The 17,875-nt window shown below is 41.9% G+C and overlaps 2 protein-coding genes across 2 annotated transcripts in view; both read right to left on the reverse strand.

The window, feature by feature from the left end:
- VEGFD (vascular endothelial growth factor D) overlaps positions 1–4,744 on the reverse strand; it is a 40,802-nt gene extending 36,058 nt beyond the window's left edge. The window contains exon 1 of the mRNA XM_045996091.1: positions 4,609–4,744. Within this exon, the coding sequence (XP_045852047.1) occupies positions 4,609–4,698 (90 nt within the window). The 5' untranslated portion in view covers positions 4,699–4,744. The remainder of the gene's footprint in view (positions 1–4,608) is intronic.
- A 1,018-nt stretch (positions 4,745–5,762) lies between these two features.
- The window catches only part of PIR (pirin), a 420,337-nt gene continuing 408,224 nt past the window's right edge, over positions 5,763–17,875 (reverse strand). Inside the window, exons 8-9 of the mRNA XM_045995952.1 lie at positions 10,766–10,836; positions 5,763–5,877 (exon numbers count right to left, since the gene is read on the reverse strand). Of these exons, the coding sequence (XP_045851908.1) occupies positions 5,763–5,877; positions 10,766–10,836 (186 nt within the window). The remainder of the gene's footprint in view (positions 5,878–10,765; positions 10,837–17,875) is intronic.

A 17,875-nucleotide genomic window follows, 5' to 3' on the forward strand; every position in this document is an offset into this window, starting at 1 on the left:
CAAACACCCAAGTCACTTCCCGGCCCTCCCCATGGCCAGTGTGCAATGGTTGTCCCGCCCACCTCATTTCCTTCAGGGCTCTGCACAAGTGAAATCAGATCCGGTAAGTCTCTCCCACCCATCACTCCGTGTCTCCTCCTCCTGCTTGATTTTCTCCATGGCACCACCTTGAGATACTCCATGCTCTAGATTTGCTACTGCCTGCCTCTCCCCTCCATTGGAATGTAAGCTCCATGAAAGTCAAAACACTGTCCTCTTTCTTGTTGCATTTCCAGCATTGAGACCAGTGCCCAGACGTAGTACATGCTCAACAATTCAGTGAATGCACTGTCAACCACGGTTAAGTCCTAATGAGAAGCAAAGGAGATCCTTTACCAACTGGTATGTGATGATCGGTCATAGCTTTCATGACATGCAGGGAGGCTTCAATGTGTCTTGGTTTTATAATATCCTAATATCTTCGTAGAGATTATAAGAACTAGTGGCAAGAGAGAAAAAAGTGGACTTCACATGCAAGCCACCTAAGAAGAAAGGTCTCCTCTCCTTGCATCTCAGTCACATTCCCAATTACATATAGTTTCCCATCCTCACTGCTAATCTCGAGTGGTAGGAAAGACTTAAGTTTAGAACTGTGCTCAGAAACAAGGTTACTCTTATGTGTGTCCCGATTTCTCTAGGACCTCGAGCCAATTGTGGTGATGATACATGTGACCAGGAGTTCCAGATCTTACTACATCAGGTTCTACGTGGAAGCATTCATGTGTCCGAACACTATATTTTTGCCCCATAAACTATCTTTTATAAGCTGCTCCCAAAAGGGAGTTCCATAACGGAACTCATTCAACATTTAGCATTACTGATATTGTTTTTCCTAGCACTCGTAGGGTTCTACAGTAAAGGCTTATCCACAAGTCTAAATCAGGATTTTTTAAATTAAAAAAAAAAAGTCACACAAGGAAGACATAAGATACAGGGGTTCTACTATATCCTGAATACCAATAATATGCTACGGAGATATAAAAGCTTCAACCATCATTCAGGGTGACTGAGTAGGGGTAGAACAGATCTGTGTATAGAAGCATGTAATTCAACCCATTTAGCCATGGGGTCATAAGTGAAGAAGTTCATAGAAAACATTTCAAATGTCTTTTTTGTGCCAAGGACTGTGCCTGATCGAAAAGTGAACAAGAACTCAGTAGGCCATGTGACTAGCAACAGTCAACTTAGGATGTGAAAAGAGGGAGGGGAACAGAGGGTCCACTTCCTGGAGTGAAATATGCAAGATGCACTCAGTTCTTGTTATTCAGTTCGCTCTAGAGTCAATGTCAGGAAAAGGCACGTGACACCAGACTTACAAAGTCTTGTCGGCCATGGGACTTCTCATGAAAGCTAAGAGGTACCCCATGTTCCAGTGGGTCTTGGCATCACATACAGTTTGAATGACTCCAACCCCCAGCAACATTCATTCACCAGTGAAGAAGGACGGGGCTATAAGGTAGTGTGGAGGAGAAGGAAACCAGTTTTGCCAGAAAAGAGGTGGGAAAGCCTATCATAACCTGGAGTTATTCCTTCATCACTCTAGTGATATGTCTGCATCAGTGATGCTGAAAAGATTTAGGGAGGCTGGCTTCATAGGAGTGCTTAAGGAGATGCCAGGATTCCCCATGACAGGAACTGCTTATCAAGTAAACCAAAATAGTGCTGGCCAGACAGGCAGTGTGAACGACTGGACAGTGAAATTGTAGGTATTTATTACCAAATGCCCCAAATGTCAACACTCTGGGACTCAGGGCTGTTACAGACAGAAGTGAGTCTATGTAAAGCTTCCTAGAGCTGGGCAGTGCACATCCTGTGCAAATTTACAGGACTATCCCAATTGTAGAATAAAATCTGGAGAAAACAGACACCAATAAATCCCACATCTAGATGGTTAATCTGATTATGTTAGTGAGCCAAGATCAGGCACTGGGTTAACCTTGTTTCTAGAAGAAAATGTGTTCTGCTTAGATTGAAAACTTAGCCAGCTAAACAGCATGTGCGGATTTGAGTTGAGATTTTCAAAAAGAATTATCTCAGTCCACAAAGTCCATGCACTGCCAACCCTAAACAGCTCTCCTAAATACAGGTGACAAGCCTAATGAAAATAGGACACCTCACCCTAAAGTGGCATTAAGTACAATCGTCTAGGGTATCAGTGGCTCGATGCATGGTTGTTGCAGAAAAAAATATGCGCAGACTCATATGATTAGGGTAGAGGCAAGGCTAGTCAAAGCGAAGACAAGAACAGTGTTTAAGGACAGAAAGTGAGGACTGTAGGGGAAGGGATCCATTTAGGAACAGCCAGGGCTGTGTCTAGACAGGAGGGTGGAGAGAAGAACAGGCTCAGAGACCTACTACTGAGAAGGACCCTGAAAATGTCTAATAATAAATGGAACATTTTTTCCCCTAAAGCAAAAAATAAATTCATATCCCAGTGTTCATTACCATCCCGAATATGCTTCCATACTAAAATTTCCATTAAACAAGAACATTAAGAAGCTTATTCCGTCTTAGATTTTCTCTTAAGAAAAAGGGGTTAAAGGAAAAGCCTAATAACCTATAAGGTACAGTTCCTCACCCCTCACACGGTCCAGTCTGATCTATGTCGAAACTTCTGTTTACTCTAGGCACCCCCCACCCCTTCACATCGGAAATATTTAATTTAGCTGGGGGTTGGGTAGACGGAAGCGCAATGTGTGTAGCTGCACTTTTTATTTTTTTTATTTTTTTTTAAGATTTTATTTATTTATTTGACAGAGAGAGATCATAAGTAGGCAGAGAGGCAGGCAGAGAGAGTGAGAGGGAAGCAGGCTCCCTGCCGAGCAGAGAGCCGGATGCGGGACTCGATCCCAGGACCCCGAGATCATGACCCGAGCCGAAGACAGCGGCTTAAACCACTGAGCCACCCAGGCGCCCCTAGCTGCACTTTTTAAATGAAACTCAGACACATATTAAAAAAATCGCTAATAGTATATTACTAAGCAAATGATGCTGCATCTTCTATGTAGAAGGTCACATGCAAATTCACACGCTTTCTTCCTCTGCCCCAAGCAATAAGTTCATGTGTGATCAGTACATGCGAACCACTTCAAACCTCACTGTGCCCAGGACACCTAGAGAATTCTTGGTGTGTGAGTTCTTTAAAAGAGTGGAAGAACCTAAAACATATTCCTTCTTTCCAACAATTCAAAATCTTCTCTTGTACTGTCAAGTGCGGTGACGTTCAAAGTCAAATGGAAACATTTTTTAAATCTATGCATAATGCTGGGGGGAAAAAGAAAGCTTCCATGAAGGATTTCTGAGTTTCGTGGACTTCAAAAAAGCTGAACAGCTTGAGAAGTCTTAATTGCTTCAAACAAGTCCAATTTTTCCCCCTGTCACTGAGGCTCAACGGTGGGTTCCTCTCTGCCTACCATCTGGCATGGAGCTGCAGCCCGGAGGCTGGCAGCAGTGAGGTAGGGCTGTATGGCTGGGAGTTCTCCGGAGTGCATTTGGAATTTGGAAAGCTAGACTTCCTTTTTTTTTTTTTTTAAAGAAAGATTTGAGTAGACTGCCAGACTACTCAGGGCGGCTGTCCCCCAGCACAGTGTTCAACCTTTACAAACTGTACATCTGTTTAGGCACTGCGTGTACCTTGGCATTCCACATGGAATGAGAGGAAGACTTGTTCACCCCAAGGACCAATCTTCTCCTGTTGGGGGCGCTGTCACCCCTGCCGAAAATATATGTCCTAACAACAGCTACAAAACCTCAAGTTCACGTCTAACTTGTCTATTGGCGGCCAGAAATTCCTAAATCAATAACGATTTACTATCTCTTTCATCAAAACAATGAAATCCAAATCATTTTCAAAATAGAGAGCTGAAGAAAACAGTCTAATCTGCAAAATACATGAAACTCGGTGAAATATTGCTCAGCCAGTAACAACCCAATTAATTCTTTTGCATTACTCTCAACTCGTCTGGCTCCGAGACTTGTCTTTAAGAACCAAGGATTCAATTACTGTTGAATTTTACACACTTTAAAAAGTAAAAAAAAGCAAACGATTTCCAAAAACCATTTTTCTAGATGGTAGCAATGGGTATTTTAGAAAACCAGATAGAAACCATCTGGATAAAGTACTGCACTTTGCAATTTACAAAAGAAATTAACTAAAGGAACCAAACTAACGTTTGCTGCTTACAAACAACATGAATAAATGGCCCACACAGTTATCCATGTCACAAAAACAAATCAGTGCTTCATTAGAAAATCACTGTGCCATCTGCATATATAATTGAGGTGAAACTTATCCATCTGAAAAGTGTCTAGAAGGCTCATTTATGTTCTATTAGAGCTCCAAAATTTAAAACAACAACAACAACAACAACAGCATTTTCCAACACACATGGCAGGAATCTTAGTAAGCCTAAGAATCAGAACACTCATTAACCAATGAAAGATATCTCTGGTCTGCTAATAGGAGTTTCTGTATTTTAATATTGTCTGGAAAATCGGGGGCAAAGAAAGAAAATCCTCTGTATGAGCCATAAGAAAACTCTGCATCACACTAAAAATTAAGGCACCTACCTTCACTGGTCCACGTTCATAACTGGAACCCTGCACCAACTGCAGAGAAGACATCACGAAAACATTCAGCACGGCCCACTGTCCGTACATTTTGAGTATTTTAATATCCACTGATTACCAAGCAGTTGACATCAGGCAGCGAGAGCAAACTGTTTCAAAAGGCATTCTCCAGAAGGAAAGTTCGAAACCCCAAGACACATGGAAAAACACAAATAATCAGTTGTGATCAAAATCCAATGAAATGACTTCAATTAGTCAAGGAACTTTTTTGCTCAATCTTATGTGGGGAGAGACTTGAAAAAAAAATCTAAATGCTCTCATGCTCCAAAAATAATCAGGAGGTGCATATGACTTGCCCTTGACATGAAAAAGCACTCGCAATTCACTTCACATCCAGCAAATTAAAAACAAACAAACAAACAAACAAAAAAAAAACAACAACTCGCCACCCTATGCCCCAGGTTCTAGTTGCTTTGTGAAGAGGTGGTGTGGCCACCGCAGAAGGCTGGAACCCAATTCTGGATTCAAACTTTTTTCACAACCCTTATGGGAGGTTGCGGAAGCATGTGTCTGAAATCTGACAGAGATTTTGGCAGAAAATGCAGGGAAGTCTTGGCTGTAATCCTGTCGTGTCCCTACCAATAGCAGGGCAGTTTTGAAAACTGACTCAAACTGTCAGAACTGCTGTTATTTTAACGCAGATAACCTGTAACGTGAAACCCCAGAGCACAGGCATGAATGTTGCATGGAAACTGCATTGCTCAGGAAGGGACCTCAGATACCCACACATCGACTGCCAGGGACAGGCAGAAAGCAATCACATATGCTCACAAAACTCACCCGTGAGCAAAAATCACAAAACATTCAGACACACACAAAAAGGGAAACAATACACGAAATGATTTTTTAAAACAGAAACCTAATAACTTAGATCAAAATGAAGAACACGGATCTTTAAAGAAGCAACAATTAGGTTTATTTACATGTAGCAGGAAATATCTCACGTGCGTTGCTATAAAAACCGTGTTATCACTTCAGGGTAGAATTCAGTAGAAGCATGGGCTCAGTCAGCTCTGGAAACTCGAATTTGCTGAACAGACGGATGCCACCATGGGCAAAATTCTAGAAAGCACGGAGATGCGCTCCTGGGCTCTTCACTGGTTTCCAATCTTTGATTTCCAGGTTTTGGCTCTTTCAAACCCATTTTTTGCATTTCTGAAATCAAGAACGGCCTGAGAAATCTCTTCATTGGTGTTCATCACAAATGGACTTACGGCAGAAAGAGATGTTCACAAAGTTCTGGGTGACAATAATATTTTATCATTTAGAAATGATATGTATTTCTGGAGTCCTTAACCTGAAACCAATCCAGGCATATGGGAGCAGTAAAAGGCTTTTTTCACAGTGTCCAGTCCCTGAGGACAGTAATACAAAGTTCTTGACTAGGATGGTGAAGGATTATAAAGACCAGACTTCAGATAAACAAATCAGATAAATGATTGCCTCCCACTCAGCCGTTGTTGCAATCTCTTCATTCAAAACATTCTTGGGCTTGGTTCCCTTACAAGGATTTTGAGAGTTGTGAGGTCTTTCTCCCCCCCCCCTTTTTTTTAACTGAGGAGTAATTGACATGCAACATTATATTGCATTTTCAGGTGGAGTTTCAGGTGGACAAGTAATGATTTAATATTTGTATATACTGCAAAATGATCAGCCCAGTAAGTCTGGTTAAGAGCTGTCACCACACACAGAGAACTGTTTTTCCTTATGGTGGGAACTTTTAAGATTTCCCCTCGTTTTTAGTTTGATAGCAGCAGTCGATGTCAAGAACTGAACCGATCTGATGCCAAGAAATGGCAATGTCGTAGTTTGGATGTGTACATGGCAAATAAGCCTGTGCGCTTACATGAAGGATTTGAGTCATTTTTTTGGAAAATCAGCAGCAACTCATTGGCCATGAACAGGAGATTACAAACATTTTGAGTCAAGAAACCATCATGTTTTGGATTCTCTAGGGGTTGGCAAACCTCTTCTGTAAAGGATGAGACAGTATGTATTTCAGATCTTGGGGGTCAAACAGTGTCTGTCTCCACTACTCAAATCCTCTGGTGAAGCATAAGAGTAGACACAGACCGTATGAAAGCGAATAGGGACGGCTGTGTTCCAATAAAACTTTATTTACAAAATCACGCAGTGGGCAGATTTGGTCCATGGGTCACACCCTGTTGGCGCCTTTGTCTAATTCCTAGGTTTGAACTTGAGTTTTGGTAAAAGTGGAAGAACTGAGGACGGGGGCACAGTGCTGGAAGGAGAGATTGAAGCAGGAAAGAAATGAGGGGCCTGCCTTGCCAGAAGAGGCCAGACCCCTGTGGGATTTGGGTACAGTCTATGGGAAGAAGTTTGGGCATAATTCCGCAGATGATCAAGAGTCACCGAAGGGTTAAGTAGACAGCAATGTGATCTGATTTCTAGTTTTTCAGACTCTGGCACCAGGGTGGAGAAGGGGTCTGGCCTGGGAGACTGACTAGATGGTACAACTGTTAAGGGCAGCTGAGATCCCGGACACAGGAGGGGGTGGGTAGGACAAGAAGCCAGCTCTGGCTATGCTGACAGGAAGGAACTGGAGAGATGACAATGGCTTCCTGGCAGGGGTTCTGGGTGTGTTGTTGAAAACACGGATCTGGGGCTCATGAGAGAAATTTCATCTGGAGACAGAGAACTGGACTCTGTCAGGTAGGAAAAAATGACGACAGAGAGCTCATATGCAAAATCAATCCAGGAGGGCACCTTGGAGACGTCTGCTTCTAAAAGACACACAGAAGAAAGGGAAATGAACTTAAAATGAGAGCAGATCCTGGGCCAAGGACCCACTTCTTACACGTCATAATATCGCTACAGTTTGGATTTGTGGAGCACCTCTCCCATCCCCTCATTACTTTCCTGAAAAAATGGTGCACTTCTCGGCTTCCATTTTGACACATTTCTACAGTACGATGTTCTGCTTCTCAATTTCTAATGTGCAGGTGAACCACCTGGGAATCTTACTGAAATGCATATTCCGTTTCAAGGGTCTAGAGTGGAGTCGGAAACTCTGCATTTCTCACTATTCTTCCGGTCATGCAGATACTGCTGGTCCGTGGACCACACTTTGGGAAACAAAGGAAGCATTGGAAGTTTGGAGCCCTCCAAAGCCGAGCTGAGGATGCTTGTCTGCTCAAATCCTTAAGATGAAGAAGAAAAATAAACCAGAAAGCATGTTTTGTTTTTCTTTTCCTTTTGTTCTTTTTTTGCATAGTAGATCACTAAATTTGTTTTCTTTAATCAAGGTATAATTGACATACATTGTATTAGTCTCAAGATGTACAACATAATGAGTTGGTATTTGTACATGTTGTAAAATGATCATCATGGTAAGTTTAGTTAATATTCATCACCACACAAAGTTACAGATTTTTTTCTTGTGATGAGAACTTTCTTTTTTTAAAGATTTTTATGTATTTTATTTAACAGACAGAGATTACAAGTAGGCAGAGAGACAGGCAGAGAGAGAGAGAGGAGGAAGCAGGATCCCTGCTGAGCAGAGAGCCTGATGTGGGGCTCGATCCCAGGACCCTGGGATCATGACCTGAGCCGAAGGCAGAGGCCCCAACCCACTGAGCCACCCGGGCACCTCTCTTGTGATGAGAACTTTGTGTGTGTGTGTGGGGAGAGGGCAGGGAGGGATGAAGGGGCAGAGGGAAAATCTTAAGCAGGTTCCATGCCCAGTGCAGAGCCCGATACAGAGTTCCATCTCATGACCCTGAGATCATGAGCTGAGCCGAAACCAAGAGTCAGACACTTAACTGACTGAGACATCCAGGCACCGCAGTCTGGTGATGAGAACTTTTAAGATCTATTCCCTTAGCAACTTTCAAATAGGCACTACAGTATTATTAACTATAATCATCAAGCTGTACATTACATCCCCCAGAAAGCGTACGTTTTTTAATTGATCAACTATAAGGGTTATAAACCAGAAAATTATTTGATAGTTATCAATTATTTCATAAATACTCTTTCAAACTACAGCTTTCATCTTTTCTCTAGTTAAACCTTTACACTCCCTCCCGGGTAATAAATATGGTGTGAGTTCAAGCTCTCATTAGGTAAAACCCCCTAGTACAGTGGAGAGCACAAAGCAGGGGGAGCAGAAGCCTAGGGTTCATATCCCAGCTCCACTACTAATCACCGCTTCCCATCAGAGAAGCCACAGGGCAGAGCGGGGGTCACCCCAACACAGTGAGAACCAGAAGGGCAGGGTGGCTGGAGATCAGACAGCCTGACTGTGAATCCAGCTATGTGGTGGTGGGCAAGCCAATGAACCTCTGTACCTCCACTTCCTCATCTGTAAAATGGGGCTGAGAGTCCCAACCTCATAAGTTTGTCCTGCAGATTAAATGAAGTAATAGGTGGAAAGCACTTTGACCCTTCATAGTAATGATAAATACTACCCAATTATCTGTTATGTAAATAAATAAAATATATTGATTTCATTTTCCTCATTTATAAAAAGGGACATGACTACATTGATGTTAAGGACATTCCCTATTTCAACATTCTGTGGTGGTCCATGCTTAATTTGTAGCATATCATTACGGACAATCTCTGATAAGAAAAACAAGGTCCTCAGCTAGTTCATTAAATTGGTAAGGTTCCCAAACAGCCAAGAGATGGTTGTGGCTGTCTTTAGACACACACAGGTAAAAGAACAACTCTCTAGGGTTTAAAAAGTAAGCAAAAACCAAAAAAAAAAAAAAACCCACCCAAAAAACTACAATAAACAAACGAAATAAAATGCTTTGTGCCTCTCATTAACTGAGATGTCAAGGGACTTACCTATCTTGTCTGGTTCATCTGAGTTTGAAGGTGCAGGCTTAGTTATGCAGTGTTCTCAAGATCTAAGCCTCCAAGAGAGGATTTCTGTAACACAGACGGACAGTGGCCTCGAGCAGACCCTCCCCTTCAGTCACCTAATCTGATTGGACTCTCATTTCTCATCCTCGGTGCAGAGGCGATTATTAAACTCAAAAGACTTACATTCCACACCTCCTTTCCCCACCTAAATTCTAGCCACTATGAACAAAGACTATGACCCTTTATGATCTGTCTTCAGGCTTCTTCTAGAACAACACACCATTTCAGTGCTCTTCAATCAAGATGAAAGGCAACAAGAACCATGGAACTTTGGAGTGGAAACTGAAGCACACAATATGGAGATCAACTGCTATCGGCTAGGTAGAGTATTAACTTCATGTTTTCCCCTGAAGTTATTAATAGAACAAGAGAATCTTTTTAAAACAGTAAGCTATTCTTGAAATGTATGATCAGCTATGATTTTTCCTGAAATCGTTGTGTATAGCTGGGAATTCACGCAAGGCAAGCTGCTATGATGGGATTTTAAGGCCAAATTTCATAATCAGATAAGTAGACTCATGTTTTATAGGCATTTATCTAAGTAAGTTGGCAAAAAATTTCTTAATAAAAATGGATATGAAGGTGGATTCCAGCTGTTTTTAGATGCTCTTCATTTAATAAAACAATAATATTATGAGGAAGTCAAGACAAATTGAAGTGAGTAGGTCCCTATTCCAGGAGTTTCTGCCTCCAACTAGTCTTAGTCCTACGATACCACCATTCCCTCTATTCATTTTTGTTTTTTAAACAAAGAAGGAGTGGCTCAGATACTTTAGAAACTGCTAAAGAAATATTCTTAAGAGATACCCGTTTTTCACTAAAAATACAATGGACTACAAACAGTATTGAAATCACTGCTGTTTTTGATAAAGATAAAAATGATATTCAAGTAGCAGGCCACAAAACCTTTCTGTAAGTTCAAGTTCCCTGTGACAAAATGCAAAACACTACTTCTGTTTCCCCATAGTTTGACATTCAACATCCTACAGGTAATAGGTATTATTCCTTTAAAAGAAGGAGACAATGAATATAGAAATAAATGCCATGTATATATTTTCCTCTGATGATGGCACAATGAAACAAAATCCTCGAATTTGTAGGTAAAGAAAGACAAAAATCCAGCCTCCCCTCCCCGTAATACTATCCATGCATACTACTTTCAAAGAAAAACAAAATCAATGGGAAAATTGCCGTCGTTTGGGGCTTACCATGTTGGACAACTGGTTCTCTTAGTGGCTCCCCAGCAATTAGAACAAAGTGGCTTCTCTCAGGGTCCTAAAGTTAAGGAACAAAACATCAAACAATAAACATGTTTTTTTTTTTGAAGGTTTTATTTATTTATTTGACAGCACAAGTAGGCAGAGAAGCAGGCTCCCCACCAAGCAGAGAGCCCGATGTGGGGCTCGATCCCAGGACCCCAGGATCATGACCTGAGCTGAAGGCAGAGGCTTTAACCCACTGAGCCACCCTGGCGCCCCTAAAATACTTTTCTTTCAAATGTCTGTTGATTCACACTTAAATTTCACCACTCCACAGCCATTAGGGAATAAAGCTTTCTTTTTTTAAAAGATTTTATTTATTTATTTGACAGAGAGAGATCACGAGTAGGCAGAGAAGCAGGCAGAGAGAGAGGGAGGGAAGCAGGCTACCCGCTGAGCAGAGAGCCTGATGCAGGGCTTGATCCCAGGACCCTGGGATCATGACCTGAGCCAAAGGCAGAGGCTCCAACCCACTGAACCACCCAGGTGCCCCGGAATAAAGCTCTCTTGATAACTGCATTTTCTAAGTTGAATTTTTAGTCATTTAAATGTGATATTGAAAAGAAAAATCATTTCTGATAGAAACCACACCCTTTGCTCAGAGCTTAGTGTATATTATGCACAATTGAACTTGCTCACAAATTTGGATCATCAGCATGTATATTAATTATTGTCCTGAGCTATAATGTATGATGATGTCTGTAGAGCCTGTTGGCTTAACTAAGTGGTCCTAGACTAGTTTTTAAGCTTCTGTGCCTGTTTTATGAAGTTTTTTTTCATTTTCATCATTGATCTTTTTAAAAAACATTTTATTTATTTATTTGACAGAGAGAGACACAGCGAGAGGGAACACAAGCGTGGGGGGGGGAGGGAGAGGGAGAAGCAGTCTCCCCACTGAGCAGAGAGCTGATGCAGGGCTCCATCCCAGGACCCTGAGATCATAACCTGAGCCGAAGGCAGAGGCTTAACAGACTGAGCCCCCGCAGGCGCCCCTCCATCATTGATCTTAAGCTATTTTCTTGTATTGCTCTATAATAGTGCTTTTCTTTCTTCTACCTCTGAATACCTCATAGATCTGAAAACCACAAAGCCTAATTGTTAGCATGGTGTCTAAAGCAAGAATAAGCAGGGATTGATCATCTGCGCTTAGTTTATTTATTTATTTTTATTTTTTTTTAAAGATTTTATTTATTTATTTGACAGACAGAGATCACAAGTAGGCAGAGAGGCAGGCAGAGAGAGAATGAGAGGGAAGCAGGCTCCCTGCTGAGCAGAGAGCCTGATGTGGGACTCGATCCCAGACCCTGAGATCATGACCTGAGCTGAAGGCAGAGGCTTTAACCCACTGAGCCACCCAGGCGCCCCTGAGCCACCCAGGTGCCCCCATCTGCGCTTAGTTTAAAGCACTAATCTTTAGTGTATGGAGTTTATGATATCTGTTTTTAAAATATGAACTACCAGAATCATTTTTTGATTTTCGGATGAATTCATGTAAGCATGCTGTGACAGCAAATTGGGTTGTGGGTAGGTAGGGTGATGATGTATAAATAAATTGAGCCTGGAAATGGTTAAACAGAGATTTTTTTTTAAGGGAAAAAGTTGTTCTATTAAAAGTTCAAAAACATGTTTTTTGGCAAAGCTGTAAGGAAATAAGAATGATCATTATTTTTCTAATGGGGATTCAAAATGGTACAACTCATAAGCAGGAGACCATACGATATTTAAAAACGAAAATGTATTTGCTATCTAATTCAGGAATGTTCAGGAATTTTTACCAACTTGCAAAATTACAAAGTGGCCCTTGAACAAAAACCCGAAGAGATGATCAGTGCATCTGCTGGGGGACTGTGTTAAATGATACCAGCCCTGGGACTGCAGGGAATAAGTTAAGACTTTTGCAGAAACCATTCTACCCCAACTTGCCTTTTAATATTTTCAAGTGCAGGGCAAAAGAAGAAATCAATTTCAGGCCTGTACAATATGAATTTTTTTTAACTGCATGGCAGTTTAAAATATTATTTTTGTTGAATCCAGGGATAAGTCTTCTGGTACTAGTAACATGATAATAATTTCTAATTAATAAGCTTTGTATCAGAACTATATAAATATAGGGACGCGTGGGTGGCTCAGTTGTTAAGCGTCTGCCTTGGGCTCAGGTCAGGATCCTAGGGTGCAGGGATCAAGCCTCACATCAGGCTCCCTGCTCCGCAGGAAGCCTGTTTCTCCCCCTCCCACTTCCCCTGCTTGTGTTCCCTCTCTCGCTGTGTCTCTGTCAAATAAATGATAAAATCTTTTAAAAAAAGAAGTATATAAATATAATATGATGTAGTATAATTACCTTACCACATATTTAGAAATATGCTATATGAGGAGCGCCTAGATGACTCAGTGGATTGAGCATCTGACTCTTGATTTTGGCTCAGGTCATGATCTCAGAGTTGTGGGTTCGAGCTCTATGCCTGGTTCTGCACTCAGTGGGAGTCTGCTTGAGATTCTCTCTCTCCCTCTCCCCCGTCCCTCCCCCTTGTGTGCTGCCTCTCTGTCTCGCTCTCTAATAATAAATAAGTCTTTAAAAAAGAAAAAAAGGGGCGCCTGGGTGGCTCAGTGGGTTAAAGCCTCTGCCTTCAGCTCAGGTCATGGTCCCAGGGTCCTGGGATCGAGCCCCATATCGGGCTCTCTGCTCTGCGGGGAGCCTGCTTCCTCCTCTCTCTCTGCCTGCCTCTCTGCCTAGTTGTGATCTCTGTCTGTCAAATAAATAAAATATTAAAAAAAAAAAAAAAGAATGTGAGCCCACTTTAAAAAAAAATAAAAAAAATAAAAAAGAAAAAAAAAGAAATATGCTACATTATTAGAATAGGGTAAGTTTTAATCATTATTGCTTTATTTATTTTATTTTAAATTAGATAGACCTAAGACATGCCTCCAAAGAATTACGTAACATTCAGTTCTGTATCAGTGATTAACAGATCACCCTAAACTCAGCGGCTTACAACAGTTAGGTTCTCTCACAGTGTGGTGGAGGTTCTTCTCCTGCGCTCTCCTGCACAGGTTGGGGGCCGTCACAGGACATCAGTGATAGCAGGGGATCGGAGTCATACTGTCCATGTGTTCTCTGGAAGGAGTCCTGTAGCAAATTAAAATCTCCCAAGTGATCTAAAAACCTGTCTCTGGCATGGACATTGTAATTAATACTTTTTTCAGTTTCGGGGGAAAAAATCAAATCTTAATTCTAAACACAAACTTTAGAGGCTTTAATATAATAGGACCCATTTGGAGACAAAATTACCTGAGCAGATATCACTTGGATGGTTTTAGAAGGTTCCATTTAGTGCAATATTTCTGGGACCTATTTTACATTAATAGCAAAGAAATGTCAAAAGTAAACCTTACTGGGGCGCCTGGGTGGCTCAGTGGGTTAAGCCTCTGACTTTGGCTCAGGTCATGATCCCAGGGTCCTGGGATCGAGCCCCACATCGGGCTCTCTGCTCTGCGGGGAGCCTGCTTCCTCCTCTTTCTCTGCCTGCCTCTCTGCCTAGTTGTGATCTCTCTCTCTCTGTGTCAAATAAATAAATAAAATCTTTAAAAATAAATTTTAAAAACGTAAACCTTACTTTTGGATTTGCATAATCTTCCCTTTTAAAAATTGTTAATGGGAGATTTTAAACCTTGCAATAAGATAAGTAAATCATACGGTTTGCCTTAAGGATATTTCTAGTTAAAGAAACTCTTAATTTGCATTTTCCTCCTTTATCTGAGAAGGTTAATGGTTTGGTGGTCTGGATGCACTGCCGAGTGCTGACTGAGAAGACAAATCTTCATAAGGAGTAAATGTTTCCATGTTGAGTGCTACACAGAAACTATTTCTGGAATTTATTATATTTGGAATTAGGAACATCGTCCATTTGGCCAGCACATTAGCTTCAAATTATTCCCAATGGGACATTCAGAAATAGACATGTTTGGGCTCAGACTTCTTACCCCAAGGTCAAGAGTCATACACTCCACCCACTGAACCAGCCAGGTGCCCCAAGAATGTAAGTTTCTTAATGCAGAAGGCATACCTTTTGTGAATGACAAAATATCCCCAGTTGATACATTTAGAAATAATGGTCAAATTTAAAAATAAGAGTTTTGCTTCTTTTCATATTAGATCAAAGGATGACTTTCTATTTATAATTTGGATAGAAAAATGAAGGGACACTGACAGCCAATGTGAAATGAAAGATGATTTCACTGCTGGTGTTAAGAGGCCAGGAGTTTGGATTCCCATTTCAGAAACCCGAATGACAGTCCTCGCTTCCTTTCATGACCTTTCCACTAAATTAACCTCTCAGTAGCCCTTCCTCCTCTATCCTAAGCCAGATGTCTGATGTCCTTTTCTTGTTCCTTAAATATATCTTTTTTTTCTTTCCCTACTTAGCCTTCTTTGGAGAAAGCTAATCATCTTTCTGGATCTTCAGTAGAGTGCTGATATGGTTAAAAGGCCCAACTGCTGTTACCTTGAAAAGTCCTCATCTATGGTGACCTTGGGCATACTGTCAAATGATGAAAATCACGCACAAGGAAAGAGAATGGAGAGCTGTTTCAGAGATGAGTCCCTGTGAGGATCTCAGTAAATGCCTTTTAGGGCTTGATGAAAAGACCAAAAGGTAACGGGGGCCAACGTACTGCTTCAGGTATAATTTCCCCACCTGAAAGCCATGGTCTCTTCCAGCCCAGACCATATATGTCTCTGACTTCAGTCAACCTTCTCAGAGTTCTGAGTTCAGAGTTAGGCCCTTTTGGGTTTCCATGAAAATTTCCTTTTACAAATTGCTCTTGTTATTCCACAAATTCCATTCCTAAGAAAAATCCAGAGTTCCACTGATACTAACGATAAATGGTTAATGCTCAGGTGAAGGCCCTACGATTTACTGGAGGTGTGGACAGCTTCCCAGCTATGAGCAGTAAGGACTCCCAGTCTGATCCTGAAGCTTGAGATGGCAGTAGGACTCTGAGAATGAATCCAAGGGCATGCTTTTGGTTTAAGAACACCTATCATAGTCCTACAGTACCTGAAAACAATCACCAGGAAGAAACTGTGCTTTAGCACAACTTAATTGCATGCAATTGTTCTTACTGGATTTCACTGTTCACACCTCGTAGGCCAATTGAAAGGTAAGAGAATGAACTGCTACCAGTTTTTTAAAAATAAATGGTTATGAATTTTTTACCCATAAATAAGCGAAAAAACTCTCTAGCTTTAATAGAGTGTTTTATTTCTGCCTTTCGATCTATATTTGAATCAAAATGTTAATCTGTATTCAGTTACTGAGTTCCCCATGAACGGCGGCAGTTAAAAATTATTGTGACCCTCACCTATTATTTTGGGAGCGGCCAAAGAAGAATTGATTGTCTACCTTAAACTATAAGTGAATCAGCTGATCCATGAGGCTTAAGGCTTTCTCACTAAGACATCAATATAAACATGTATCTGAAGGTGACATCGAACCTTTCACATCAAACCGATGTGCTCCTGGTCAGGGAGCCATCCTGGCATCCAGAGCACCCACTGTGGGCCAGAGCCACACAGGGAGCCTGAACTCCTGAAACAGAGACCATTTCAGGGTCACCAGTACAGTCCAGGATTAAATGCCCAGAGTAGCATGGGGTTGATCCCAATCTGTAAGAACTCTGAGAAATTTAAGACTATTTTGAAACCACTGTTGGGGAGTTTGGGCTTCCTCCAAGAAGTCAAATTTCTGGCTTAAAGACTCTGAAATCTGGCATAAACCAACCCCCCTACAGTTGCTACCTGCCAGGGAGGACTTCAGAGTAATAGTCATGGAGGATAATCCCCCTGTGCGAGAAGACGGGGGTCCCTGAAGCCGAAAATGTGCCGTTCTAAGGCAGGTCAAATGCTAGATGGAGCAGGACAGCTGGGAATAGACCGCAACCCGCATCAACTCTTTGGGGCCCCAGAGGACTGGCCACTCTAGAGGAAACCGCCCATTACCACTAGTTAACCAGGAAGACAGGCTTGACTGTGGAAGTAAGGAGTACTGAAAGGACTAGACAGAAGCCAGGGAGCATACCGAATCCTTATTCTTGGCCACAGCTCAGTGCAAAGGGGATCACGGGGAGCATTAGGAAGTCACATCTTCCTTCTTTAATCCTCAGGCTTCGTTCCAAGTGCAGATAACCCTGAGCTGGAGCCATGGAGTGAATCAGAATACTTCAGAGGCTTTTTCGAGCTCTAGAAACTGTTATATACCCTGAGCCCACAGGCCTAAAGTATGAATCCTCATTAGGTAACACGTATCTGACATGACGATCTGTTAAATTAGGCGTTTAGCTCAGTGAACTTTTTAGCTACCATTACTGGGCAGCTGCTAGGTACTAGAGCAGGCATTATTAGCACGCTTGCCCTCGCAAAGAACCAGAAAAGTACCTTGGGTTTTGTGGGTCACCCAGTCTCTGGGATAAACCCTCCAATCTACCGTTGTAGTTTGAAAGCATCCACAGACAAACAGAAAGGGACGGGTATGGCTGTGCTCTGACAAAACTTTATTTACAGAGCCAGGTTTGAATTTGGCCTATTGAGCAGAACTTACCCTGTGCTAGACCCCCTGCACATGGCATCATTATTTCGTTTTCACAGCCAGAGAAACCGAATCTCAGAGAAGTGGAGCAACCCGCCCACAGTCACATGGCTAACAAGTGGCAAGGTCACTATCTCTTCGCCCTCCTAATCTAGGGGGACTTGCTGCTATCCATGGACATAAACATGACATACCCATTGAAATGCTAGTTTTCTAAAATCCATTTTTTTTTTCATTGAAATCGGTCTCCTGCATCACCAGCTCGGCTGTGCTCGTACAGAGCCATATCGACAGAAGTGCCCACAACAGGATGGTGCTTCTTGGCTCTCCCAGCTGCCTCCCACCTTTCCGGCTGTCCCCCACCCCCCAGCCCTGCCACAAATCTTTCTGGTGGTGCTTTCCAGCTTCTGGAGCCCTTCTCATTTGCAATGTGCCCTCTGCTAGATTATAGGAGGAACAATGGTGTCGAGTTAA

Source organism: Meles meles, chromosome X, assembly GCF_922984935.1.
Source record: "Meles meles chromosome X, mMelMel3.1 paternal haplotype, whole genome shotgun sequence".
In the NCBI taxonomy this organism is placed as follows: Eukaryota; Metazoa; Chordata; class Mammalia; order Carnivora; family Mustelidae; genus Meles; species Meles meles.